At 40.9% G+C, this 27273-nt stretch overlaps 1 protein-coding gene across 8 annotated transcripts in view; it reads right to left on the reverse strand.

The window, feature by feature from the left end:
• The window catches only part of diaph2 (diaphanous-related formin 2), a 447791-nt gene that overhangs the window by 39378 nt on the left and 381140 nt on the right, over positions 1–27273 (reverse strand). For 6 of the 8 annotated variants that reach the window (XM_037780358.1, XM_037780361.1, XM_037780360.1 and 3 more), the window contains 2 exons: positions 16416–16508; positions 14292–14357 (listed from right to left, as the gene is read on the reverse strand). In XM_037780358.1, the coding sequence (XP_037636286.1) occupies positions 14292–14357; positions 16416–16508 (159 nt within the window). The remainder of the gene's footprint in view (positions 1–14291; positions 14358–16415; positions 16509–27273) is intronic. The other 2 variants (XM_037780364.1, XM_037780365.1) reach the window with 2 other exon arrangements.

The following is a 27273-nucleotide window of genomic DNA, read 5'->3' on the forward strand; positions in this document are numbered from 1 at the left end:
GCTTCCAAAGGGCCAAACTTTTGTTCCTCCACAAAAGGCATGACCAGAGGTTCTCCCATAGATGGGAGCCCCGTTCAAAATCAGATTATTTCCACTGAAATCCTCCTTTCTCCACCTGCCAGTTAACTATGTCAGTGCCATTGTGTTCCCCCTGAAAAAGCTCTCCATTTTGGCATAATGGAGGCTGGATGTATATTATTTCTTTTACTGCCATTTATTCTTGGAGGAAAAGAGGCACACCCCACCCCCACACTCCTTCCTCTCCTTTTTGAAGAAAAAATCTGGGCCACATGCCCCAGAGGAACGCAAAGTGCTTTAATTCATTCGCACCTTTTCTCTCTGGCTGCCATCTCCAAGGCCTCTCTTTATGCCCAGAAGTGATTTGTTCAGGCTGGACCATCAAAGCAATTATGGTAGCGGCCCGCTTCCCTATTATGAGCGGAGATGACTGACAACAGAGGGATGGTGTGGGGGTGGAAGGGCACTTGGCTTCAATTTATTTGATCTGAAAACATTTTTTTCTTTCATTGGCATCCACTCGTGTAACAAACCACAAACAAACTGGCCAGATTATCTCCTTGAGATTTTTTTTTTTACTAAAAACATCTTATCCAATTCGCTGTATAACGTTTTTCAATTACCTTTCCCATCTTCATGGGCAAAGAAATTGTGGGCCACAGTTGGGTGGTGCAGGACGGAGAATGCCAGCGGTGTAACAGAATACTGAGGGGCATGGCAGGCAGTGATGTGTAGCAATTAATGTAATGGACATGAGAGGGAGCACAATCCATGGACTAATGAGAATGTCTTATATTACAGCGCAAATGCACAGGGTCACCAAGACTCCTATCATTACAGGGCTATAGGAAGATGGCTCGCCACAAAAGGGGATACTCCATAAATGGATAATGCGGAGAGAGCAGAGTACGGCGCCACTGAGCCGATGTTCTATCCAAGAGTAATAATTCTGCATGGAGTGACACGGGGTCATTGGGATGGATAGATGGAGGCAGGATGTGAGGCTAAATAAAACATTTAAAGAAAACAGGGCATTAGGCTGAAGAAGGGGGGGAGGCAGCGAGGTTGATGAGGAAGACATTGGAGTAATACAAAAGTAAAGAGGAAGAAGTGGGGGTGAAGAGTAAGTAAGGGAAGTAATAGACTAAGAACGGGGACGAGGCAGAGGGAGAGGGCAAAAAGGAGATGAGAGAGCATCGTTTACAGACAGCGATGAAGCAATATGACATATTGGCTAATCAGTCTGCTGTCTTTTTCTTTCACAAGCTGTCATCTCGGCCATCAAGCCATCAAGACCTTGTGCCTCTCCCCCTCTCATTGACTGATTCCCCTGTTCAATTATTCAAGGTTTATAAGCAGGAACCATCCATTCAGCGAGCAGCAGATCCAGTAAAATAATGAAAGGGCTGCTTCTCCAGCCATATTGACTGTCATAAAACTTTTACAATTGGCAAAAGAAAAATCTATTTCTCAGACAGACTATTTTCACCAGCGTAAACACATTAATGGCGGTGTCAGGAGTGAAGAAAGAGCCCTACCATGTAGGAGACTTTAATAATGCACACCATAAATGATTTTACATGCTCTCTCACTAATCATAATGTATTGTGACTGAATATTTACAATGATGGACTGCTATATTTAGCCAATATAGAATATTTATGCATATTCAGCTGTGCCACAGCTGTGTGGGATAAGACTTAGGCGACATGTCTGTGGCTTTAGTGTCCACGCTCACTGACCTCACTGTCTCCTTAAAAAGCAAACCTGTGTGAGTCACGCAGTGACACGGAAATCAGGTCAACCGCTGGCCTGCCAAGGAACGCTAAGCCCCAGTAAACATTCCCACAAATAAGCAGCGCACACAATCACACACAAAAACAACATGCGCACGCACACAAAAAAAAGATCAAACGTATGGACACACACTCCCTCCCCTCACATGTCGGAAATCTTAAGGAACATCACAGCTCCCGACTGCCATAATCCGCCCCGGGGCAACAGTGACCTGAGCCACTGGAAGAAACTCATCTAGAGTGGAAGGGAAAAAAAATAATAATAGTTGAGGTAATGCAGTGTGCAGCTTCATCCTTTACTTAGCTGGCAATGCCTTCAGGGTGGAGATGTTACAAACTCAGCAACCTCCACTGGCTTTCCACTAATGCATGACCCCCGTACTGTTCGGCTACTTCTCAGGCTCTCATCCTGCCGCCAGAACTTCAAATTATGAACTTAACATGGAAACCCACGTCAGTTTACTGCACACATACAATGTAATAATAAATAAATAAATTTAAAAAATAAATAAAGACATAAATGAAAAAATAAATACATTAATGTTAATGAAAATAAATAAATAAATAAGTAAGTAAGTAAGTAAGTAAGTAAATAATAGCAAAAATAAGGAAATAAATGTAAATGTTAATAAAATAAATAAATAAAAGGGAAATTTAAATATTAGAATATATATAGATAAGGGGATTAATACAAAGGTAAATAAATAAAGAAGTTAATTAAAACAGAAATTTAAATTTATGTCACGTTATCAATTAATCAATGCCTACATTCATTTCTAATATTATTTTTGATACATTTGATGACATATTTATTTATTTATTGAGTCATTTATTTATTTCATTTGTGATTTTGGCAGTTTCCGTCTGCCATAGAAACACACACATACATCACACACATATATACTGTATCTGTGCATGTATACAAGCATACAGTCGAGTCAGACACAACACACACAAATCTCTATCCTTTACCATCTATCTGCCTAATCCTCATCCACTGGAGGCAGAGGGTCTGAACTGTGGCAAACTGTTTATTTTTAAACTTGACATATTAGTCATCTCTTAGGGGAGCGACATTGTAATTTATGGAATTCATGAATACCAAGCTGTTGTGTTCCCTTCTTGTTTATTTCCCCCCTCCCTCTCAGCACAGTAACTGTTTTGGATGGATTCAAATAAACTCACAGATGCAGTTGGGTAGGATCCGTGTCTCTGTAAGAGCACAAATGCTAATCAGCTGCTGCTGAAGAGGGAGCTCGGTAGCTCCTCGTATCATTTTGGGGCGTGCGGTAAAATGTGTAAAGCGTTGTAACTGATTTCTTTCCTCTTCAGCCCCCCGATGGAGGGATGCAATTGCTCTCAGATGCACAGGTGCACAAGCAAAAAACTCAGTATTTTGGTCTCTTTTATCCTCTCCTATTAATCCTACCGAATGTGAAACTGATCCCCTCTTTAAAGAAGATCCCCAGCTCTGTTTAGTTCCCACCTTTATGAGACATTAACACTTTGAAATCAGCTGCTAAATCTCCATTTAGATTTTGCAGCAGCTGATCCACCCTTGAAAAAAGTTAATCAGAAGCGTAGATTATAAGGCTCCTAGAAATTTAATGAAAGGATCATGTGGACAGGAAACTTTAAGATGTTAAAACAATAATCCCTCAGCAGTTTTCATCTTGGCATCCTTTATACCGCTATAAGAGTGGACCAAAGGTCCTCTGGCAGACCTCTGGCCAGAGATATTGGCTTCCAAAGCTAATGATCTCAAATTGTACACTTGTGGGTAATTAAGCATCGCTGTTCCCTGTGTAGCTTACAACAGCAAATATGTCATTGTGTGAATAAACAACAATTACACTTACACTCATTACGTTCTAATTGCATCACCCTATGTAATAATCACAAGCACAGGGACGTCTTATTAAAAGCTTCAACAAAAAATATGTAAAGACATAACAAAATAAAAGACCGGAAACTTTTTAAAAAATCTATTTACGCAAAAATAAAAGATTATGTGAACGCTGGGCATTAAATAGAGCATGCATTTAAAACCCCTCATGGGTATTTGGTGGTCAACTACAACAGCAACGTGCTGCGCGCACTTAATGTGGCTGAGAGTGCTGCTGCATCTTGGGAAAACTCATACAGGCAAGGGAGTAATTTGACCCCACTCAAATCCTTCCATCAGACACTAACCAAATAGAAGTCAAAAGAACGAATGAAGAAAGACAAAGAGATAAAAGGGAAGAAAAAATAGAGAAGCGGCTAAAACCTATTGGGATTAGTGCTAAGTAACTAAATGGGCCATATCACTTTTCCATTACCAGAAAAGGAATAGCTATTTCTACTGCTGGAATCTAAATAAAAAAGGTGAACTCCATCCTCCCGCCGTCTTTTGTTCATTCACGTGTAAATGTTGCACATCCTTATAGCCTTCCCTTTCTTCCTTCCCCATATGAGCAAATGGAGATTTGCCATCATATCCTTAAGGCCCATCAATAAATAAACTTGACGCAAATAAACAGATAAATAAATAAATGTGAAGAGTCTAGCAAATGGGCATCAGTCAGCATTAGTGATGGAACCATGTCAAGCACAATCATGCTTGACTGGAGGGGGAGTGCCTGAGAGTAGGCAGCGTTCTCGCTGATTGCACACCCAGTATATGCATGTGTGTGTGTGTGACAGTATACTCTGTGTTATTCTGCTTTTTACCTTCATTTAACCCTCCCAGTCTCTCCTGCCCTCTTTAACTCTTTACAGCTATCACTACTACTAGCACTTAGGCCCCAAGTGCGATACCTAACTGCTGCTGCTAATGCAATAAGTACAATAACAAGTGCAATAATGTCATTGTTACATGTATTATTTTTTAATGCGCCATGCATGTGCAGTATATGACTATTTATTTATATATGCTGCTAAGTGGAGTGGATTGCTGCCAAACCACATTTCGTTGTGTTAAACATGTAACGACAATAAAGCATCTTATCTTATCGATACACGTGTCCATCTCTGCTCACTCTGTTTAATTGATTTCCTCTCTCTTCTACCTTCTCCCTGTCACGAACACACCTCTTTCCATTATAACGTACATGAGATCAGCTGTGTATTGGCAAGAATCTGGCGATACGATAAGTATTACGATACGGGGGTTACCATTCAATATATTGCGATATACTGTGACACTGTAAGCAACGCGATATATTGCAATTTTTTAATCTAATTTTAGAAAAACTGTCATAGTATAAAGAAAACGCCACCATATGCATAAAATCTGAATAGAAAAGTTTACTTTTTTTATGCAATCAGAACAGTGGACTGCATTTGCAGAGTTAATCTTTACATGTAGCCTGTGTTTTTGAGAATCGATACAGTATCACAGAACATAATATCGCGATATTCGATTTTTCGATATTTTCTTACACCCCTTTTTCCTTCAATCCTTGATGATGTCAACCGGGTTGAATGTCTCAACCAGCCTCTTTTTTTACTTTCTAAACTGCTTCGTCATGTGTCTCCCGCTCTTTGTGTCTCACAAATAATTTCACCACCCATTCTCTCTGTTATAAGTCTGATCAGCTGACCACATCTATCCTGGAGCATGTGTTATGATGAAGACTCTCCTGACAATGAGGATTCACTTGATGTTTTCACAGATGCAACAGCGACTATCAGTCATGAAGAAAAGTACGGATTTCTTTTGTGCCTGAAAGTCACACTTTCAGGTCAGCGCCTGTATATTCCTATTATTAAGCTTTTTATTTTTCAGAAAGCTAAATACCCGGTTTACTGCATAAATTCACGTTTAGTAACAACACACCTTGGTTGTGAAAACGTGCACATCCTAGAGGTGTGGGAGGATTAGTGTTGTTATCAAAACTGCCAAAAATGATTTTGGTAGTGTTAATTGAAAGGTGTGCACACTAATCCAATTAAAGTTTCTAACATATTTCAGAAATAATTAACTTTTTATGTTGATTTTTTTGCTTACAATCTCTCTTTTCTCTCTCTTCTTGTTGTTTGTTTTTTATGTATTTATTTGTTTTTATTGGATTATTGTTTACTGATTTTTTAGTTTGATCTGCTTTTTTTTTGCATGTTTTTTGTTATTTTTGTTGTATTTTTCTAAATAATGTTAGATTAGTTTTCTTTTTTTCGTTATTGTTTGTTTTTCTTCCTTATGTTGAGGGGAGGTCCGTTGTATAAGCCTGTGGCTTCTTGACCTCTACTGTCAATATCTTTTATTTTCATTATCCGGATTTTATGAAGTTTTGTGCGTGTGTAAATAAAATAAAATAAAAATAAGATTTAAAAATCTGTCAGGCTTTAAGGCAACCACAACTTCAAGATTGAAAGTAGTTGTAGATTTATGTTATATTTTATATATAAACTGTAAGTCAGGACAAGAAACGCCTAAAGTAACTTGGTTTTGTCTAATCAATGATGTATTCTTCTGCAATTTTCTGCTTTCATAAATATGTATTTCAGAATGCATATTATTATTATATTTTCATATTAGAATTACAGGAAGTTTTTTCCTGTGCAAATCCTGCTCTATGTTTTAATATCACAGAGCAATGTGTAAAGTAAGAAGGTAAAGTGTTGATGTAATTGTCCCTTTCACTTGCTGCCAGATTCATTTCAGAAACATTGTTAACTAATTATGAATTCGTCATTTGATTTTTGGTTGATTTCCACATATCATTGTAATCAAAATTAGCATATTCAAATGACTGTAATGATGGATTGGAACCACGCACAACTTTCTTGCACTTCAGAAAAGAAGGGTATGATTTAATTAACACCACTGATAAAACATGTTAAATTAATTTTGTAGCACTTTTAATTTAAGTGTGAAAGAGTCAGGGAGATCCATGTTGTGAGATCCAGCAACTTCAAACTGAGAGCATCACACACTCTTTAATATCCTTGTTTCCAACATCTTTACCTTTACCGGTATCTCCCATTGAATGGAACATTTAACATCCTTTGACACATTTTCTCTTTGTCTGTATCAATTGGGAATTACTATTATCACTCATCGGCAAGACCGCCGTTACTTTCCCTCCCTATTACAGACATCAAGCCCACCTAATGGGAACGTAAAATATTAATTCCACCTCATTGAGGCTGACGGATTGTAAGTGACTGACACTTCAAATACAAACATCAGCCTGGACATAATATCTTATTCTTCAATAATAGCCACATCATATTAAGGAGGTTTAAAAAAAAGAAAAAAAAAGAAAAAGCACATGCGTCTGACAGCAGAGGGAGAAGCGTGTGATTCTGGCTCGGCCTCTTATTGTCAGAGGAACACATAACCATACAGGATGGCATCCTATTCCACCGCACATTATTTGTTCTCTAGCTGATCATCAGTTGGCCCTGCTGTATGCCTAACGAGCGATAAATAAGGTTTAATTCAACCGACACAAGTCGCTCATCCTTCAACTCTAAGCATGATGGCCTGTGCGAAATTCCTCTGGAATTATATGAGGGCAATTTTTCAGCTGGTGGGATGGTCCAACTTTCACAGGCATTCCTTTGGCTTTAAGCTCTGCGAGTTTATAGGTCTATTAGGAATTCATCAAACAATGAACGATATCAATCTTATTGTGCGAGTGTGCCCTGGGTAAAAATAAGATGAAACCTTCCATTATGGGGCCTCCAAAGCATATTTGCCCTCCAAAATTGATCCAGCATTGACAATTTACACTTAGGGTGACCTTTCATAACTGCCCACATACTTGAAAGCCAATATTGTTTGGAGAGCGAGCATGAAAAAAAACACAGCCCACTGCAAAACGCTCTGGGATATTATTGAATATGATAAGCTAGTAGCTCTGCAGTTGTTCGTTGAGGGTCCACTAGGCGGGAGGGCTGAGTACTTTTTTACATCTATGCGGCCCTGTGCCAGTAAAGTCAGACAATATTGGACATAGGTGTTGAGAGCTCTGAGTCCATTATAGCACCAGGTCATTGACTTTATTTTAAGAAAGAAAAAGTAAGTGTTACCGTAGGGAGCTAGGCTCCGCATGATAAGTCTTCTCAGACATGGAGTTGTAAAAGGGCATAATGGCATCAAAAGGGCATGCAGACGGCCCCCCTGTTGACACCCTGTAGATGCCTTCAGTATAATTTAAACAGCAAAGGGTTAAGGGGGTACTTAACAGCAGGGGCATGGGGCGAGGGACCCCTGGTTTCCTCTCAGAGAGGCCGCCTTTTATTAAGATTTGATTTATCCTCTCAAAATGGCTCCATGTCACACTTCACTTACTTTACGTCCTCTCCTGGCAGAGTCAAGCAACGGATCAGTTATGCGCCAAGGGTACTCAAATGGTACATAAAATCTCCATCTATATTTCCATGATGAATTTTCTGCCGCGGGTGAAAAATGATCAGGTCCAGAGAAAGGCCCGATGGGTCAATGGGAGGGACAATGGCTTTGTCTGTGCCCTAGGACGTCAAATGTTAAATGGAGTGGCTGTCCATGCCTCAGCTCCTTCCCATCTGCCTTTCCCTTTGGCTGTTGATAAATATCCTTATCTGTGAGAAGCAGGTGATAGATTTCAAGCGGCACGTCTCTACAGAGCTCTGCTCTCATCTACTCTATTGATATCTCACATCTGCTAAGCGATCCGAGCTAGCGAGAGGCACCGACACCCTCTGGGTCTCTTCGCTCCCCAAAATCATGTTAGCTCCACTTCCTGTAGGATCGCCTCTGGGGTCGCCCCAATGAATAACATCTATCAACACCCTGAAGTGGGAGCCAGGAGCTTGTGGCGGCAAAAGGGCTTTAGCCCTCAACTCAGAGACACCCCTACAGCAACAGTCCCTATCTGATATGTGACACAAGCTTGCACATGTGTGCGTGCAGAAACAGTACAGGAGAACAACCGCTGGAGAGACAACGAGAGAGAGATAAAGCGATCGGTACAACATATGTGTGAGCAAATTAATTGCTAAGGGAATTACGATCACTATCACTTCCTGTGATGTAATTGAAGAAACAAACGGGTGATTTTCCCCCAGATCAGAAGAAAGATGAGAAAATAGCTGCCAGGCTGAAGGTATTCTGGCTGTCTACATCAGGGTGATGTGGGTAACAAACACAGGAGTAATACGTATATGTCTTAAAAGATCATTATTGTCACAAACGAGGTCAGGGGATATAAGAGAACAAAGGGACATTCTTTATCTTTGCCATCATCTCCTTCGTCGACACTTCCCTTTGGTCTTTCCATTTGCCTCTTTGCAAATTCATCCCCTTTCTTCCTTTAAAATTTCATGAGAGAAAATAGGTAATTTAATCTTCATTAAACTTACAGGGGGCCCACTCTCCAGCCTGACCAGCTGAATTAACTGCTAGGCTCCGGGGGATTAGACAGTTGGGCTGAAATTCCGTAACCCTGACAAGCATTATATCACTGCATCTCGATGTTTTTAATGGGCATAAGATGATCCCTCCCTGTTCAATGTCAAATAAGTCCTTAAGAGGCTTACTATATAGAACACAGGAGGGAACTTTTTTGATGGACTGACCTGTGAAGGTGAAGCAGGAGAGTGGGGCAGAGAGAGGAAAAAGGAGGCCCTGGTTTGGGATTTTAATGACGTTGAAAAGGCAGTAAATAAATAAGATTGGCTTGGTTCTCTTTGAAATCTGATTGATGTGTCTTTTGGGATGCCCCCCAGTATGAAAGACCTACTGAGTCTGTGGCTTTCATCCCTGACCGAAAATCGATGAGCCAGGATGTATGAGAGGCTCCTGCTCTCTACCCACCGATCTCCTGAAAGATACCCAGGTAACTGTCTCACCAGAAACGGAAGAGGAGATAGAAAAGGAGTAGGCCAACTCACACTCTTTTTTTATCTTTATTAACATATAGTGTTTTACCAACCAGATTCAACATCACAAACTACTTGCTATTAGGGCTTTTTAATGCCACTAATTTCTTTAACGCAACTTGTGATTTGTAGGTTGTAGTGGGCTCATTTTTAAAGCTAGAATGAAGATACTGGTATCATATGAGACTTGAAAATCCAAAGAATCTATTGATACCAACCATATCATACTAGCTTGTCAAGAAGGAGGCTAAATAACGCTCCAAATTTAGGCTTCCTTTTGCCAAGGAAAAACTGGCATGGCCATTTTTACAAGGGGTCCCTTGACCTCTGACCTCAAGCTATGTGTTCTTTACTAACATGCCCACTTTATGATAATCCCATGCAGTTTTGGGCAAAAAACATGCAGTATATATGGGTTATTTTATTCTAAAAGGGTGTATTTGAAATATTTCTGCATCCCTAAACAGTCTTGGAATTGCATAAATTGAGTATGACTGTAAAGCTGTGATTCTTGTGGATTCAATGAGTCCAATTGTATTCATGTGTGATGATGTTAGTTCCCATAGTAGCCAATATATTGAATCGTAACCCCTGTGTCATGATACATATCGTATCGCCAGATTCTTGCCAATTCACAGCCCTACTTGCTATATTATCTTCCTGAAATGAGACTGAACCCTCAACAGAAATGTGGCTTTACCGGTCTCCATCAATCCATCCAGCTTCTGTGTGTTGAATTAGGACTGGCTGGTGTAATTGCATAACACATGAGTACGGCCTCCCGGGTTAGGTTTTCCATCTTACACAAAGTGGAGACAAGGAAATAGGAAATGCTTGCGGAATTGGGTGTAATTGTGACTGGCGGCGCCTAGAATTGTGTTCAGCCTGACACTCGAGGTACTCTGCTGGAGTATAGTTTAGCCTGAAGGACGACGAAAAACTACACGCCGGGTTTAAATGAACTCCTTTGACGTAAGCGAGGATTCTTGTGCGACTCTGAGCGACTCTCTCTGGTACACGCCGCTCGTTTGAGGATGACAGGAGGTTAATCAAGCTTTAAAGCGTGAGATTACAACAGACATGACAAGCAGGAGTGAATAGATTTGGCACACTGTCTGATACAACTGCTCAGAGAACCTTCTCCACCAGAAAATAGTGAAGTGCTGTCAGTCAGAGAGAAAGCAAATATGTACACAACACAAGTATAGAAACATTAAAGATCTTACAGATAACATTTTTATGATGGCAAATATATATATAAAAAAGGTATTATTACTGTGAATTAATCAATTAAACATTGCATAAAGATGTAACAACCTAAAGACAGCATTCAGTGACCAAGATGCCTTTCGTCACCAAGGAACTTACTGTAGTTGTTTCTTTTCAGAGAGTGTCCTTAGAAAAATTCCCTCAAACTGTGTAAAAATTTCTGTCTGTCCCCTTTAAATGTTTTCTAAACGTAACGTGGAAAGGGGTTCAGTTGCTATAGAGCATAGGGGGGATTTGTCTCATCTCATGAAGGGGGAAAAACAGAAATCTTGACGCATAAATTCCCCCATACGCTCTATAGCTACTGAACTCATTTCCAGATTCCATTTAAAAAAAAAAAAATCCATGGAGTCGGCATATCAAAAGGATTTTCCCCTCTCATCACCTCAGAGTAGAGAATCCATGCAGCTGTTTATCAAACCGCAGTTCGGGTTCCATATCAATAAACAGGGAGCCGTCAGTGCATAATACATTCTGGTAGCATAGTGGTGTGCACTGGGAAAAACAGTGCACCGAGAAGGGTCTGATGCACAATGCCATGCAGGAGAGAGAGCCATCATAAGGACCATAGTTAACTTGTTTGTCTTGCAAGAATAGGAAAATAGGTCAAAGACTATTATAGACTATCATAAACAAAGACAGACAGTATTTAGTTTTGCAATGTCCCGTGACACATAACATAGTGGCCAACCATTTTTACCGGTACTTATGAGGGTCCAGGTAGCACGCACCCATCAGCCACATCTTCTAGGCAGGGTATATCCCACCAGCCTGTTCCTGGTCTGGGTCTACTGCCAGTTGGACATGTCAAGAAATACATCAACAGATCAGGAAGCCTCCTAATCAGATGCCCAGACCACCTCAACCGACTACTTCAGCACAAAGGATCAGCACTTTCCTCTGGAGGAGCCCAGACACCAAGCAAAGGAAACCTGCCATTCCCACCCATGATCTAATTCTTTCCATCACTACCCGGATTTCATGACCATAGGTGAGGGCTTGAATCTAAATTGGTAAACTGGGAGCTGTACCTTCATGCTCACCTCCGTCCTCACCGTGACAGTACACTACACACTTGCAACACTGCTGAAGCTACAACAATCCGCCTGTTCATCTTATGCTCAATCTTACCGTCCGTCATGAACAAAACCCTGAGATACTTGAACTCCTTCACTTGAGACAACCGCTTGCTCCCAACCCAAAGGGATCACTACATCATTATCCGAGTACCATGTACTCTCATGACACATTTCACTTCACATTTGGCTGCAAACTGCCAAGTTCAGACTACATCATCCGCAAACACAATGGATGGAATGACTTCAGTCAAACACCGTTCATCTGCACACACTGCGATGACACAGAGCTGGTTGACAGTTGTCAAAGTACCCTTTAAAAGACTTCATAGCCGGGTGTCAGCTTACCAAGGTCCTCTCCTTGGCTTACTGAAAAAACAATACTTTAAAAGCTTCCTGTTCATTTAATATAACAATAACACATCTTTCAGAAGTGAACTTTTGGAGAAAATAATAAAAAAAAAAATCAAATGTCAGGTACTTGGACATGCAACCAAAACAGACTAAACATATTATAGCGAGAGACATTTTTGCAACACACAGAGAATCTGTCGACACTTGCAGGCAATTAATTTTTAGCCAAGTCAAAGTCGGCCTGCGCAGCGTACTGCAGCACACAAGGCAAGAATCCTTCAGAAAAGAGACATGTGGGGTGCTTCGGCACACCAGTTTGACATTTACCAAACATATAGGGGGAAAAAGAAAGGTATTACACAAAATACATTGAGTGGCCAAAGCATGGAGGTCTACAGACCTCTCCAGCAGAACACGTCCTAAACATTGCCACAAGACAGGAAGTGACATCATGCCGTGACAGCATAGAGCAACAGGAAGAGCAAGACAATCAGATGATAACTGGAGCTGCTCTACAAGATATGAATTATGCCGAGTGAATCGAAAATGATCTTCAAATAGCGTGACCGCTATTAGGATTGTATTAAACATTTACGATCAATGGGCCGACACAGGGGCAACTTCAATACTAGTGTACTTTACTGGATTTAAAGGTATTCAATGTAAGATTTACATTATATTGGCTCAGTCTTCTTCTCTACTGCTGCTCATTTTGATCCTATGCTCAGTAGAGGCATTATTTATGTTATATATATTTTTCTTTTTTGTGGGTAAACTTCTGTTAATACTGACTCCTACAATTGACATACTATTGATATGACCACCACTGGTGTTGACATCTTCTCAGCATAGTTTCAAAAACTTAAAAACCTACTTATATAAGCTGGTGTTTTTATTTATAAGTATGTTGCTTGTAAATCCTTTGGTTTTGGTTTTATTTGTCTTTTAATTCTGTCCTGTTTGTTATATTGCTTTTATTGTTGAGTATCTGCTTCTGTTTTATACATTGTGTATGTTTTTCATGCTGTGTACTATTATGCATTTTTATTATTAACTGTGAAGCACTTAGCTGTTTTGAAAAGTTGTACATAAATAAAGTTTATTATTAGTATTATTATTATTATTATTATTATTTTCTCTTATTCTAATAAACACAGGGCATTGTTTCTCTGAATACTTTTTGGCCATCAACCAAAATCACAGTAATTTTATAATGTGTTTCCAGAGAAACTGGGGTAATTTCACCATATGCTACACCTCCGTATTGGCAAGGACTTAAAAATGACATGCTGCATTTCTTTTATTTTTTTTTGTATTGTGTGCTTTAAAAATATATGCAAGTGTTATCCAACAAAGAACATATGGGAGGGAACACTATCAACTGCAAGCTGTACTTATGGTGATTCTCACCAGGTCTTTGCTAAAGCACATCAGTAATTAGACACTTCTGCTGATGCGCCATTGAAAAATGTAAATTGAAGTGGAACCAACAGCGATCTTCAGTTATGGGAGTGTTTCGATTTCATCAATGACGCATTGTGAAACATGTTTCTATTGACATTAATGTAGAATGATTCACTATGAATCATTACTGCAAGTCCAATAACACATTTCTCAAAGTTAGTGTTGATCCATCTGCATTTGCTTTGTGTATGGTTATAAAAAGTGGGTTGTGTCTTGGGTTTAATCTAAATTTGTCATCTATTTAAGGTTTTCATGATTGCTTTTTTGCATAGAGTAAATCTTACTTATTATACCTTTTCATGCTTTGCTAAGTCAAATTCAGTAACTCGGACTCTGCATGTTGTAGAGCAGCTCAGCAGGAGTGTTCTGACAGGAAGGACGCGTGAGTTATGCAGCCAGGAGAGAGTGCAGTAAGGAGGCAGGGCGGTGCTCGGTCTGGGGTAAAAGAGTAGTTAAATACACACACCTAGGGTTCTGTTACCATAGTTAGCACCCGGCCACCGAGAGGATGGGCTGGAAGGGCTTTGATCACCTGCAACAATGTTGGCGATAAACAAACATAAAATAAAGAAAATAAAAAAGAGAAGAGGGGGAAGGATGGAGAAAAAGGAAAAGAGAAAAAAGGCATCAGAGGTGACACTTGTCAGATATTTGGCAGGAATGAACCACTCCCAGAGAAACACCCAGACATCACCCAGAATGAAAAAGGTGCAAGTGAAGAATGGAGCTGGTTATGTCTGTTGATGAGCAGCATTAAAGGTGCTGAAACGAGAGTCAAGTATGTGTGCATGTGTGTTCGTTGTTACACATTGTGTATGTTTTTTCAGTCAAAACACTATATAAACATTATAATTTAATCATAGTTAAATGATCTTTCATGCATTATATATTTTGAAATTAATTGTCTTTGATTACAAATTATATTAAAATATAATATTGTATAATACCTTGCACTATATTGCCCAAAATCATAGCAGAAATATATATTTTTTAAGTATAATCATTTTTATTTTGGAAGGAATTTCTTTTAATGCTTTGTATAGACACACACACACACACACATACTAGAATATGTAAATAGCGTCAATATGTGAGAATTGCTAAATTAAAAAACCCCAAAAAAAAACGTATTAGTAGCAAAAAATAAATTAAAAAAATGGTTGAGCGTAATGAGGAAGTGACCCAGGCAGAGTTGGAAACAGCCTGGTCAAATACAGGACATAGCTCACTTATCTGTTACTAATCTTGTCTGTATTAATTTAAATGCACCATATCTTGCAAACCAACAGAAAATATATTTTACTACTAATAATTCTCCTACAAATAACAATAAATGATAAATCTGAAATGACTTGAAACACTTAATAAAAGCAAGTCATTCTGCATTAAATAGGCAAAGAGTAAATAGCAGTCTATTTGTTGATATTAGTATTATAACTCAACAAGATCCCTAAATGTAAATATTATGCAGGACCACAAGAGTCATGGAAATAGTAATAAAGCATTTAATTAATTAACAACTAATTGTACAATAAAAAATAAGTGGGCTTTGTGCTGGTAAAGAGAGTTTAAATTGAGGTAAAAGGTAAAACATGCAAATTAGCCATGTGGGATGCAACAGTCTTTCTCTGATTGGCTATCACCTGGCCAACTTTAGATGATACATTTATTATTTTTCAGACCACAAATGAGATAAGATCGATGCATTAATATTTAATTTGAAAATTCTTTTCATAATTCCTATTTTTATTGCCCATTAAAATACCAAATAATGAATTACTTTGTGATTTAGTCTATTTATTCATAGATTAATAAGTTAATTTGCAAACAAAATGTATTATTGCCTATATTATGGTACAGTTAGTTATTAATTAATGATATACTTTATTACTTTTTCCATGACTCTTGTGGTTCTCCTTAAAATATTGCCCAGCAAGGATCTAAAAATATGGTTTAGACAGAAATGCACCTGCTCTGCCTTAAAACTGCATGTTCATTTTTAGCCTGTCTATTGCAGAATCATCCAATCCAGCCATCGGTTTGATTTTTTCACCCCTTTTTTTCCTCCCATGATTGCCAGCGTGGAAACGGCAACACCTGTAGCTCTCCTGCAGAACTCTGACTTGCATATGAATCGACCCTGGCACCCCTACTAGGTGGTGCTCCCCCGGGTGCCGGCCATTCAACGTGGCAGAATGGAATGTGTTAACACCGGGATTACACTAAATCAGCCTCGGTCCGACCGCAGCCAGCATGGCTACATTATAATAAGTGCTTCATGAATGGCAAAGGCACAATAAATCGCTAATGACCTCCGCTTGGCCACATGTGTTCTAGGGCATCTTTCTGTGTGTGCATATGTTCCTAATATCCGTGTTTTATGTGTACATCAGTCAGGAATCTTTGAATTCAGTTAAGAGGACACACGCACAGGAAGGAACACATACTAATTGTATATAAACTGGAGAGCAAAGCTTCATTCATAAGACAGACAGAAGCCAATTGTGTTGCATGTTAACAACTCAAAGGGGCAGGTGGTAAAAAAAAAAATAAATCGTGACATAAAGACGGTGTTTTTTTGCTGCCTTACCGTTGCGCGGTGTGCGTTTTCGTCGATCCCGGAAGGCTGCTCCGGACTGTAGAGCTTCCATTAGGCTATCCATCACACCGGTTTCATCTCCCTCTGTAAGAGAACAGATAATAGAGGCAAAGCTGTTTACAGGACAAAACATACATTAACACAAAACGATGAAGTACATAATATCATGGATATGGGTCTGCATTAAACACACACACACCCGACTGCTTGAAGGTCTAATTCTCAATGGGTGCCCTCTAACTAAAGGTGCATGAACAATCACCTTACATAAAGCAAGAGTGAGATATAAACAAGCCTTTTATAAAGCGTATGAGTGAGACTGAAGCCTGTCACTCAGACCTGTCCTTTTTTTTCTTCAGTAAACAGCTGGGGAGGAGGAAAAATACACTTAGAGCTTAGCAACTAATACAGGCAGAGGAGCCTCAGGATGAAAGCATCCACTGATGGTCATTGACAGATATTCTTTCTGTGGCTAACGCAGGGGAGCTAAGTGCTCTTTACAAAGATTTAGTGTGGAGCCGCTCAATACCCGGGCGCTCTATCATTGTTCAGTCAATGACACCGGGACCGGCCTTCGAAAAACATTCCCCCAGCCCACCGTTCCTGCTGTCGCGCGGATCCATGAAACGAGAGAACTGGAGGCAGGTCGTCATGGCTGCAGAGACAGGTAGGAGACACTTGGAAGTGCTACGAGGCCAACGCCGTGACAAGTCGAGCCCACACTGTGCACATGCAGCATAGCGCTCAATGGAAACGGGGGTTCAAAAATAAGCTTAGGTTCTCTATCTGGGTCATCTATCTTTACGCCCCGATACTAATGAGTCAGAGGGGCACCCTTTTTATCATTCTGGTCCAGAGCAGACATTATTTTAAACTAGGATCATTAGGGTGACTTATTGTGGAGCTGGAGACTTAACCATCAATTCTTTTGCATACATGAGTGAACTAGCTCTTCCCCAATGTTTACCATCAGGGCCCGGGCATCTTGTTTCTTTGCTGCGCTTACAGCTATAGCTGAAGGGAAACATTCGGAAAATAAGTGGAGACAACAGCTACTTTCAGCACACAGCACTTTCCCAGACACCGGGGTGATCAATCTTTTGTTACTCGCGTGTGCTCAAAGAGACACGACACTCGGGCAAATTGAATTTATGAACAAAACACGTTGACACTGAATGCTACACAATTAATTTAAGGAAATGGCAAGTATTTTGCCATTACCAGAAAGAGAGAGAGAGAGAGAGAGAGAGAGAGAGTCAGGGCTGTTCATGTTTTCCCCTTCCTCCTCCAGCAACAAACCACCCAACCTGCAATCACTCATGCACGTAAGAGAAGACAGTACGACTAAGAATAGAAACATGTCTTATGCAAATTTTAAAAAAAGCAACTCTTCACTCGTACTCGCACTAATTTTGCTCTCTATCTCATTCCTTCTCTTTCTTCCTCAAGTCCTTCCCAAGGGCTACTTTGAAATCAAAGTATCTGTTCCGGCTGTGTGCTGTGCTTAAAAGCAATTCCGATTAAATCAAGCTTAATTAGACCAGCTTTATCAGGACAAAACCAAAGCCGAGCCAAGTAGTGCTTATCTCAAATTGCAGCACTACACCTCAGATAGCAAGCTCATTGGTTTAAAAAGGGGGAGCATGGGTTTTTGTGTGCCGTGGACCCGGAGAACAATATGGTGAACAACTTGCAGGTACTATAACTGTATCAACTCCCGAGATCTTTAGCTACTCCTTCTTCTTATGTAGGCTAGCAAGGACACAATGGGAGTCTGACAGAAGGTAGAAAGTGTTAAGTGGCAGGTAAACATTTATCTACAACCACCTTGGCACAAGAAACTTTTTGACAGCCCCCTTCTTCACTGCCTTCTTCGCGGAGACCCAGACATCACAGGGGGCACCTGACACTTTGATCAATTTGTCCTACTTCTAGCTTAACTGTAGCGCAATTCATCATTTGTAATGGCCAGGACTTGGGAGCCCTAGTAGACTGGGGTTCAGCGGGAGGACTGCAGACACAAAGAACCAAAATGACTAAAATGGGAAACATACTCCCCAGTCACTCCGCAATGCTCAATTAACTCTGTCCTGTTGGACCACAGCTTAAACTCCAGCAGGCTTCTGTGCAAGAAAATGTCACAAATGAGCCTTCAGACTGTGAACCTATTAAACATACATGTGCATTTGTGTGTGTATATATTTAGCAAAGACAAGGTAAGGCCTGAGCAGAAAACTGCACTTATTCCAGTAATCTTCGGAGCAAACTTTCTTCATCACTTATTGTAACATTGCCCACTTTAGCAGATATTTCCGCCTTGTTCCCTGCAATTCACTCTTGTCTTATTTTGAGCTGTTAAACCTAGGGCAAATATTCATCCGCTTCTCATTAGCAGCACTGGTGGATTGCATGCTGGGGAATTACAGAAAAGCTAACCTTTTATGCCCAAAGATCTTTCTCAAGAGGAAAGATCCCCTCTGCTCACAGGAAATTGCTTTCTAAATGGGTTAAGATGGGCTAAGACCCAAGACATTGACAAACCCTCCCAGTGATGAAACACCTTGGTGGGCACCTCAACAGACAGCCCCGGGGTCCTTTAATGATCTTATTAAAGCTTGTGGAAGTGTGGAACATGGTTGCGGCTTTTGCACTTTTAGGTACTTTCTTAAACAGTTAAACCTTTAAGAGCAGAAATAAAGCTCAGTGAAACTCTACCTCCCAGAGAGAGATGATGTACCTGCTCCATATCTTTCCCTTTGATCCCTGCCTACCTCCAGTCCTACATTCCCCCCCTCCCCTCCTTTACCTGAATATCGGATGGACCCAGTGGCTGTGCCAAATGTAACAGCGAGCCCTGGGGATTGGCTCGCTCTGCAATATATTTACAAGCGGCACTATCACATTTTCTAATTAGGAGGGATAACAAGAGCAATGTGCTCTCAGCAGGATTGGCATACAAACTTAACACACCAGATTAGTTTTTCCCTAAGAAGAAGAAGAAGGAAAAAAAAAAAGTATAGCTACAGTAAAAGTGGAAGAAAGCAGCTGCAATGTACTATTCACCAATCCCAGGAGCTGAGCACAAAGTCAAGTGTCAACAGTTGCGAGGGAGGAAAGGGAGGGAGAGGAAAAAGAATAAGCACAGATATTGTAAGTGTCACTATTGGGGAAGGAAGATGTAAAGGGAAAAAATGATGGAGGAGGCAGAATACAGGGAGAGAGACGGAGCATTGGAGGCAGCTAGGGAGGAAAGTGAAGAGGGTTTCTGTGGGAGCGCTAGTGCGTGTGTGGTGGAGTGGGTTATTGAGAGGGACTAGTGGAGCGAGGCAAGACACAAGGTCGTAAAACACCTTCCCGGCTACTTGACGGCCTGAGCCCTGTGACATTTAATTATTTCTAAAACATACACTGCGGTATGCAAGCACAGGCTCACAGACACTCACCTAAAACCTGCCTACACATTTTTTAGTGATCCGAATGCGTGTTGTATACTTGTAAAGGTTCCACTTAACTAATCTAAATTTATGGGACGGATTTTGCTCAGCTGACAAACGAGCGTCTGAGACAAACAAAGACAGTGAGGGATGGACGGATAGTTAGAGGGAGGCAGATAGAGAGCGCACTCCAACTAATGTCAGCAGGATGACCTATACTCATGGCTGCTCATGGCAAGATCAGTTAGAGGAGACGCAGGAATCCAGCCAAGTCTTTCAGAGAACCGATGCATCATCGAAGCCTCCGTACAAACTCTTAAACCTCCGCCAAGGACCAATTAGGAATCAAACAAACAAGCTTAAATTATGCAAAACCTGACATCTCATTTGTTTATTCCTGCCAATTACAATCAGTCATCTACAACAATCAAAATATGCATAGTAAGAGTAAAAGAACAGCTGTCGCCTTGAGAACGTGACAAAGCCTTTCACTCAATCATCCGAGCAGAAAACATTCGATGTATTTGAATGAAATGCAGGCCCTTTTTTTTTTTTTTTTTTTCTTCTTCTTAAACACCAAAGGCATGGCATTCCTATAATTATGCGGCAGTGTCAACAAAGCCTGTTCATAAATTCAATTTGCTATCTGTCATCTCCTGCATGTTGTGCAGGGGAGGAGAAGAAGAAAAAAAACACAGAGGATCGATTGAGAACTCAATTTCTGATGGCTCACATGCAGCCGTCGTGATTCATGGGGGAAAAGAGAGACAAATAATTCTCTGAATTCTAAAAAGCCCCAGTCTGATACGCTTCTAATATAACGGCAAATTATGGCATCCTTTATGCCACGAGTGAAACTGGTGGCAACAGCGGCATGTTAATTGAAAAGATAAATAACGGCGCAAGCATACAAAATAATGACATTTATCACTGTCACATATTTTAATCAATCACAGCGACTGGATTTATATAAGCATAGTACTCTTCTCCCTAAACAAATTAAAGTGTTTAACATGGGGAACATCGGGCATAGAGAGATGTCTGTTATCCACCACTATCCTTCAGCCAATCCCTGAGTCTAATTTGCACTGTAATGAGATCTAATGAGTGCTTACAGGCCCTGTGCTTGATGAATTGAAACCACTGCGAGAGAGGAACACAGTGAGAGTTTAGCCTCACCCCAGTCGCCCTCCACGACTCCAGTAGAGAAGATGAGAAAGAAAAAGGAAGAATCAAGAGGAGAGAAACTAGTCGTTCAGAGGTTTTTTTTTTTTTTTTCGCTTGCTGTGGATTGTTATTGAACACATTTGAGCCCATCTGTTCCCCCACAGAGAGTCACCTGTGCAATTAACCTGGACCATTAGCCGTGAAACAAAGGCCTCGGTGGAGGGAGGGGGGCTGCTTTATGGCCAGGTGGAGAGGCAACAACCACACTTTCTTTTAATCTCGTCTCCCTCTCTCTGCTCTCACTTGCGTGCACCTGGTTTTGTGTTTTGAATTCAGGCTCAGTCACCTAGACAAACACACACAACCACCTGCATAACTCAATACCCCCTCCTCTACCTCTGCTCTCCTGTCTAGTCTCTTCCTGTCTGGCTTTGAGTGGAGTCGCCCCCTCCCTTCGCCCTCTTTACCTGCAGTCCCAGCAGCGCCTAAGACCGGGGCAGGCCGAGACCATTACTGCCACGGAGAGCGCAGAGAAACACAAGTGCCTGAAGGACAGCAGTCATGCACCTGTTAGATGTCTGTCCTTTGTTTTTCCTCTCTCTCCATCTCCCTGCAGTCAAACCATCCAACTCTGACAAAAGCTTTGACACAATGACCCGAGAAACTTTTTCAGACATGCCTCGGTCTTTAATTTGTAGGTGTGTGTGTGTGTGTGTGTGTGTGTGTGTGTGTGTGTGTGTGTGTATGTGTGCATGTTTACCAGTGAAAAAGAGAGGAGCAAAAAAGGGGAACGGAAGGGTAAGACGGCTAATAAAAAAGACAGATTTGCTTGCTGATTCATCTGGATTGTTTTACTGTAACAACTTGATGAGCAAACCCACTCATGTCCTCCCTAACTCAATTAAGGATGCTCCCACAACCCTCCATTCCAGGGGGAATGGCGGCATAGCTTCTACTTTCCTCTTTATATGAGCCCCTGTGTGGCGCCAGGGTCAGGTGGGGCCGGGATGGGGGGAGTGGAAGGGAAAATGTGGAGAGAGTGTGTCTTGAACTCGGGAAAGGTTGGTAGGAGGTGAGAGGTGCATTGTGTTGCACATGCATGCAAGCAGAGACAAGTGTTGGAGCTGGGCTGGCCCCCGGTCACTGCAGGCCTGATCCCACACCCTGAGAGCGAGAGAGAGATGTCCTGTCTGCGTGAGACTGGGGGGGGGGAAACGTGGAGAGAAGTTGGATGTCGACAAGGGAGAGATGAAAGTGGATTAGCCGCCGTGGCGATTTGCATTCTGTGGTGGAACGAAAGCCCCTGCGATGCCCCGAATAGCTGGATGCATGAATAAGTAAACAAACAAAAACAAAAATAAACCCTCCATCTGGATGGATGCTGCCAGGCCCCAAGTGAGAAACAGTAGGGAGGGGAGGTTGGGAGATGGGAAGGGAGGGGTGGGGGGCGAAGAGAGATGCTCACAACGTAGCAGTCACCACGCTCTGCCTCCACTGCTATAATTTACTTCTACTGCCTACGGGCCCCCCCCAGTTGCCATATTGCTATCACCATCTATCCACTGCTTCTGGCTAGTTTGCCCAGTAACACCACCAACACACAAGGGACAGCTCCAAACCCAGCACTGACAGATGTTAAGTTGACACACTTTCTCTAAGCCACATGGGGTCAACATGTCAGGGTGCCAGCAGGGCCACGGGAGCCCGTCCTCACAGCACAGCGGACCACTATGGCCGCTTTTCCATAGGCTAAAGGCTAGGTGCTGCTAAATTTAGCTGCAATATGGTAGACCCTGAACCGTGATGCATTTTCACCGTGGCCTCACACCAGGGAATGAACACTGATGGTGTCCGCTCACTGTAAACTGATCTAAATGTGTGGCGACTAGATAGAAAGCACGGCTTTTATAAGGCTCACTCATGTAAGAGTCGCTCTGGTTTGGAGTTTCAGTCTTGCGTTTCTCTTTTTTTTTTGTATAGATTCCAGTGTTAGTGTTTCCTGATCTGCTCTTTGCCACCATGCTATCTGAGCAGTTGTGAAAATCTGCTACTATAAAAAGCCCCAAATGTGCAATTTTTATCTTTCAAATCCTTCTGTTGGCATACAATCTGTTTTTGTTTCTAGAAAAATAAGACAATCCCAGTGAAAATTGCTGTGTTGATGATTCTACTTTCATTCTAGTTTCGTCAGGTCGGATCCTTAGAAAGAGAGCGGTGCTTCAGTACACTTTGCAATCTACCACTGGGAGGAATTTTCAAATCCTACATCAGGGCTTTCATGCTGTCTGAACACTTTCTGATGCTAATTCACATTAAAAATGTGTTTACATGCTAAGCGCCAGAAGGCTTCTATTATGAAGCAGCAACAGCAAGTGTAGCCTTAAAGGAATACTTCACCTCCAAAATGATGGAAACATCTGTATATCAATTACTCACTCTGTGTTACCTTGAAAAAATTTTGTTTTTCTCGCGTGCCTCCACAGTCAACGGATAATCAATAAAAGGAAAAAAGTCTTGATGAATTTTGAAGTAAATGGGGACCGCTTTTAAACAGCAAAACTATATCAAAACATCTGTTTACAAACTGTCACACAATTTGTGCAGTATAATCCAAGTCTCATTTATCCTGTCGTGTGCTCAGTACTTCCCAAACACATGCATCTACTCTAAACCCTTACTATATCAAACACTTTAGACTCGCATGGACTAGTAGCGCGCCTGCACAAGACTGTTCATGCGGAAGTGTTTTAAATAGTAAGGTTTTAGCAAAGCTTCACAAGTAGTGTTAGAGTTTGTAAACTAATGTTTTGATATAGTTTTGCTGTTGTTAAACTCAATCTTCGTTCACCGAGGAGGAATGCGTGAAAGTTTTCTTTTCAAATTCAAGGTAACACCAGAGGGATTTAAGTAGGTGCTGGGAATGTGGTTTGTGAATTTATTTTATTAATTTATTTATTTGTTTTTAATTTATTTTTTCTCTACATTTTTTTTATCTATTTACTAATATTATTATTATAATTTATTTACATTTTTATCTGTTGCCTTTTTTCTCCTCCCTTGTTTTTTGAATACTTTGTTTTTCAATGTACAGTAATTATCTGTTATCTTATGAACATATGTTATTTGCTATGGTTTAGGTTGTTGTTGTCATTTTTCTTAAGGAAACAATAAAAAGCATGAATAAAAAAAGAATTCAAGGTGACACAGGGTGAGTAATTGATATAAAAATTATCATTTTGGTGGTGAAGTATTCCTTTAATCCTCGAGGTTAGTGATGGACTGCTTGTGACGGATCTGGATAACATTTTTTAGTTTTAAATATTACAGGGGAGGTATTGTTAGAGAGGACGCAGTCCCAGTGAGCTGGTTAGATGAAGAGGTGCAGGTGACCATTTCTATTGCAGTTTGGGTGAACCTCAATCCTTTTAACACCTTTTACTGTGCTGCTCTGGCGTATGGAAAAGAACGGCCTGATCTACTAGTGCATATGTATAAGGCAGGGCATCGTTACTGTACAGACATCTAGCATATGTGACTGTTCATACCAGGGTCACATAAATGAATCAGGTTATTAAAATAAAAGGGATGTCAAAAATGTGGCAGGAAATTGAGACGCTATAAACATTTAGGGTCTCATCCATCCAGGGCAGCGTACAGTAGATTACCCGTTTTACACAAGTGGCGCATTTAAATAGCGGATGCAGAGTTTTGGAATCCAGATCAGGATAACATCTGAACCAAACCACACGTGGGCTGTTTGCATCAGTGAAAGGCGGCGCTGTCTGGGGAAGCTAAATGGATTTGACAATGGGATTTGATGGTCTTTGTAGTGAGGGTAATTAGGCTTGATTGACTGTAAAGTGACTGGTGAGGTCCAGATCTGGGAGGGGAAATGATCTGACACTTGAACCACCCACAAATTAACGAGATTCAACTGTGCCTGAGCTGCGTTCACCAAGGAGAAGAAGAACATTTAGGAAAGCAACGGGATGAGAGGAAAAAGAACATGGTGGGATGAGCATAGTGAGAGTGAGACACCCAGACTGGAATAAGAGAGGGGAAACAGGAAAGGCGGAGTTATCTGATGCACGTCTCACTTCCTTGATTGTGACCTTATCTAAATTAAGTTAAAGATAAAAGTGATTAAAAGCTTTAAGGTGCAATTTAATTAGTGTTCTCTGTCTTTCTCTCGGTACAAAAGAGGGTGCCAAGATTTAAACAAAAAATAACACTACATATTCAGCTTGACAATGAAGTGAAGCAGACAGACAAAAATGTGGGGGAGACTATTCCCTGGTGTCGCCTTTAATTGCTAATGAACTATGGTATTTATCATAGAATATTAAGAGGCTTCCTATGAAGCCAGGCTCGTTTTCCTCCTGCTGACATTTATTTATGGAAATGCATCGGAGATGTTATAATCTGGGAGTATTTTATTGTGTTACCTTCACTGACAATAAATCATTTTGCAGTCAATCAGATGTGTTTAATCTAGAGCTGTCAAAGTTGACGCCATAATAACGCGTTAACGTCAATTTGTTTTAACGCCACTAATTTATTTAACTCATTAACACAATTGTTTAGGTTGTAGCGGGCTCAGTTTTAAAGCTAGAGTGAAGATACTGGTATCATATGAAACTAGAAGACCTAACGAATCCATTGGTACCAATCATGTCATACAAGATGGTGAAGGAGGCTAAATAACACTCCAAACCTTTACAGACATGCCCACTTTATGACAATCTCATACAGTTTGGGGCAAGTCATAGTCAAGTCAGCACACTGACACACTGACAGCTGTTGTTGCCTGTTTATTAATGCATATTATTATGCTAAATGCAGTAACTGGGAAGGTTTCTGGACAATATCTGTCATGGTTTTGTGTTTTTAATTGATTTCCAATAATAAATATATACATACAATGGACGATGATGCGATTAATCGCGATTAAACATCGATTGACAGCCCTAGTTTAATCCTTGTACGTCATTTTGTTTATGAATTATTCTCTTTTTCTACGTTTCTATTCATGCTGCCTGCTCTTAGTTGAGATGCAGTCAGCCATATTCTGTGTGCTATCATCGCCTTGAGGCAGATTCAGATTTTGACTGGAGATATAGCACAATCTAATATGCTGTTATTTATTAGAATGGGTGTATGACAGCAGATAATCCTGGTGCCCTTGTTCCTGTCTTTCAAGGTAATGATGGAATCCATACTCAGGAGTTTCAGAGCATGCCTCGCACATCCTGCACTCCGGATCGACGCAGCTCAAATGCAAGGACGAAGAGGGAAAAAAAAAAGAAAAGAAAAAGCAATTTTGCTCAGAGTTTGGCATTCCAGTGCTGCGACACCCCATATGCAGATGTAGTGAAAGATCCTTCATTTTTATAACTCATCAGATACTACAAATATATAACCAGACATGGGAGCCATCAGTGGCGTGACAAAGAAATGACACTTCAGGGAATAAACAGGCAGCAAATTCAGAGGCGTTTTGCCATATATCATCATTACATTCTGGAAAGGTCTGTCCTTGTTTGTTATATTCTGTAGCGAACATGAAGGTCAGCTTTAGCTTCCTAATACCGGCTTCATTTCCCAAGCTAAGCTGAGGAATGGTGAGTCTTCTAAGAAACATTTCTTTTATCTACTTAGGTTTCTGACCTTCACGTCTCTATAAGGCTATCTCCCCCGGTGATATTGTTTGCCATGTCGGCTGTGCTGCGGAGACACTATGCAAACTTGGAGAGCTAACCCTGTCCACCTCACCGCCGCCTGTCAGCACCTGTCTATGATCACCTAGCTGGCATGGCTGCGACGCAGGTATGCGCCGGCCTTCCGGCAGCTGTCAGTGTCACACGAAGCCATCAATCCACATCTCCGCCACTGTCACTGCTGACAGGGCTCCGCCAGCCACAGCCAGTCAGACAGCTGCATGGAAATATGTCAATTTAGTTTAGCATGCCTCACTAATAGACACTTGAATTTGGAAAATATGCTTTGGTAGAAAAAAAAAAATACTTCCACAACTTTGTCTGTCAGGGAAATGCACAAAGAGGAGGAAACACGGGGAAAAAGAGATAACACGCTCTGATGAGGCAGCCCGGGCGCACGAAAAGGTGTGTGAATGATAATGCACAAGGAAAAAAGCGTGCAATAACAATGCCGTTCCTGCTTTTGGCGTGTCATTTGTGCACAATGTTGTCTGTACTGACTCCACGTAAATATGCTACGCTAAATGTTAG

The sequence above is a fragment of the Sebastes umbrosus genome, chromosome 9 (assembly GCF_015220745.1).
Source record: "Sebastes umbrosus isolate fSebUmb1 chromosome 9, fSebUmb1.pri, whole genome shotgun sequence".
NCBI classification, from domain to species: Eukaryota; Metazoa; Chordata; class Actinopteri; order Perciformes; family Sebastidae; genus Sebastes; species Sebastes umbrosus.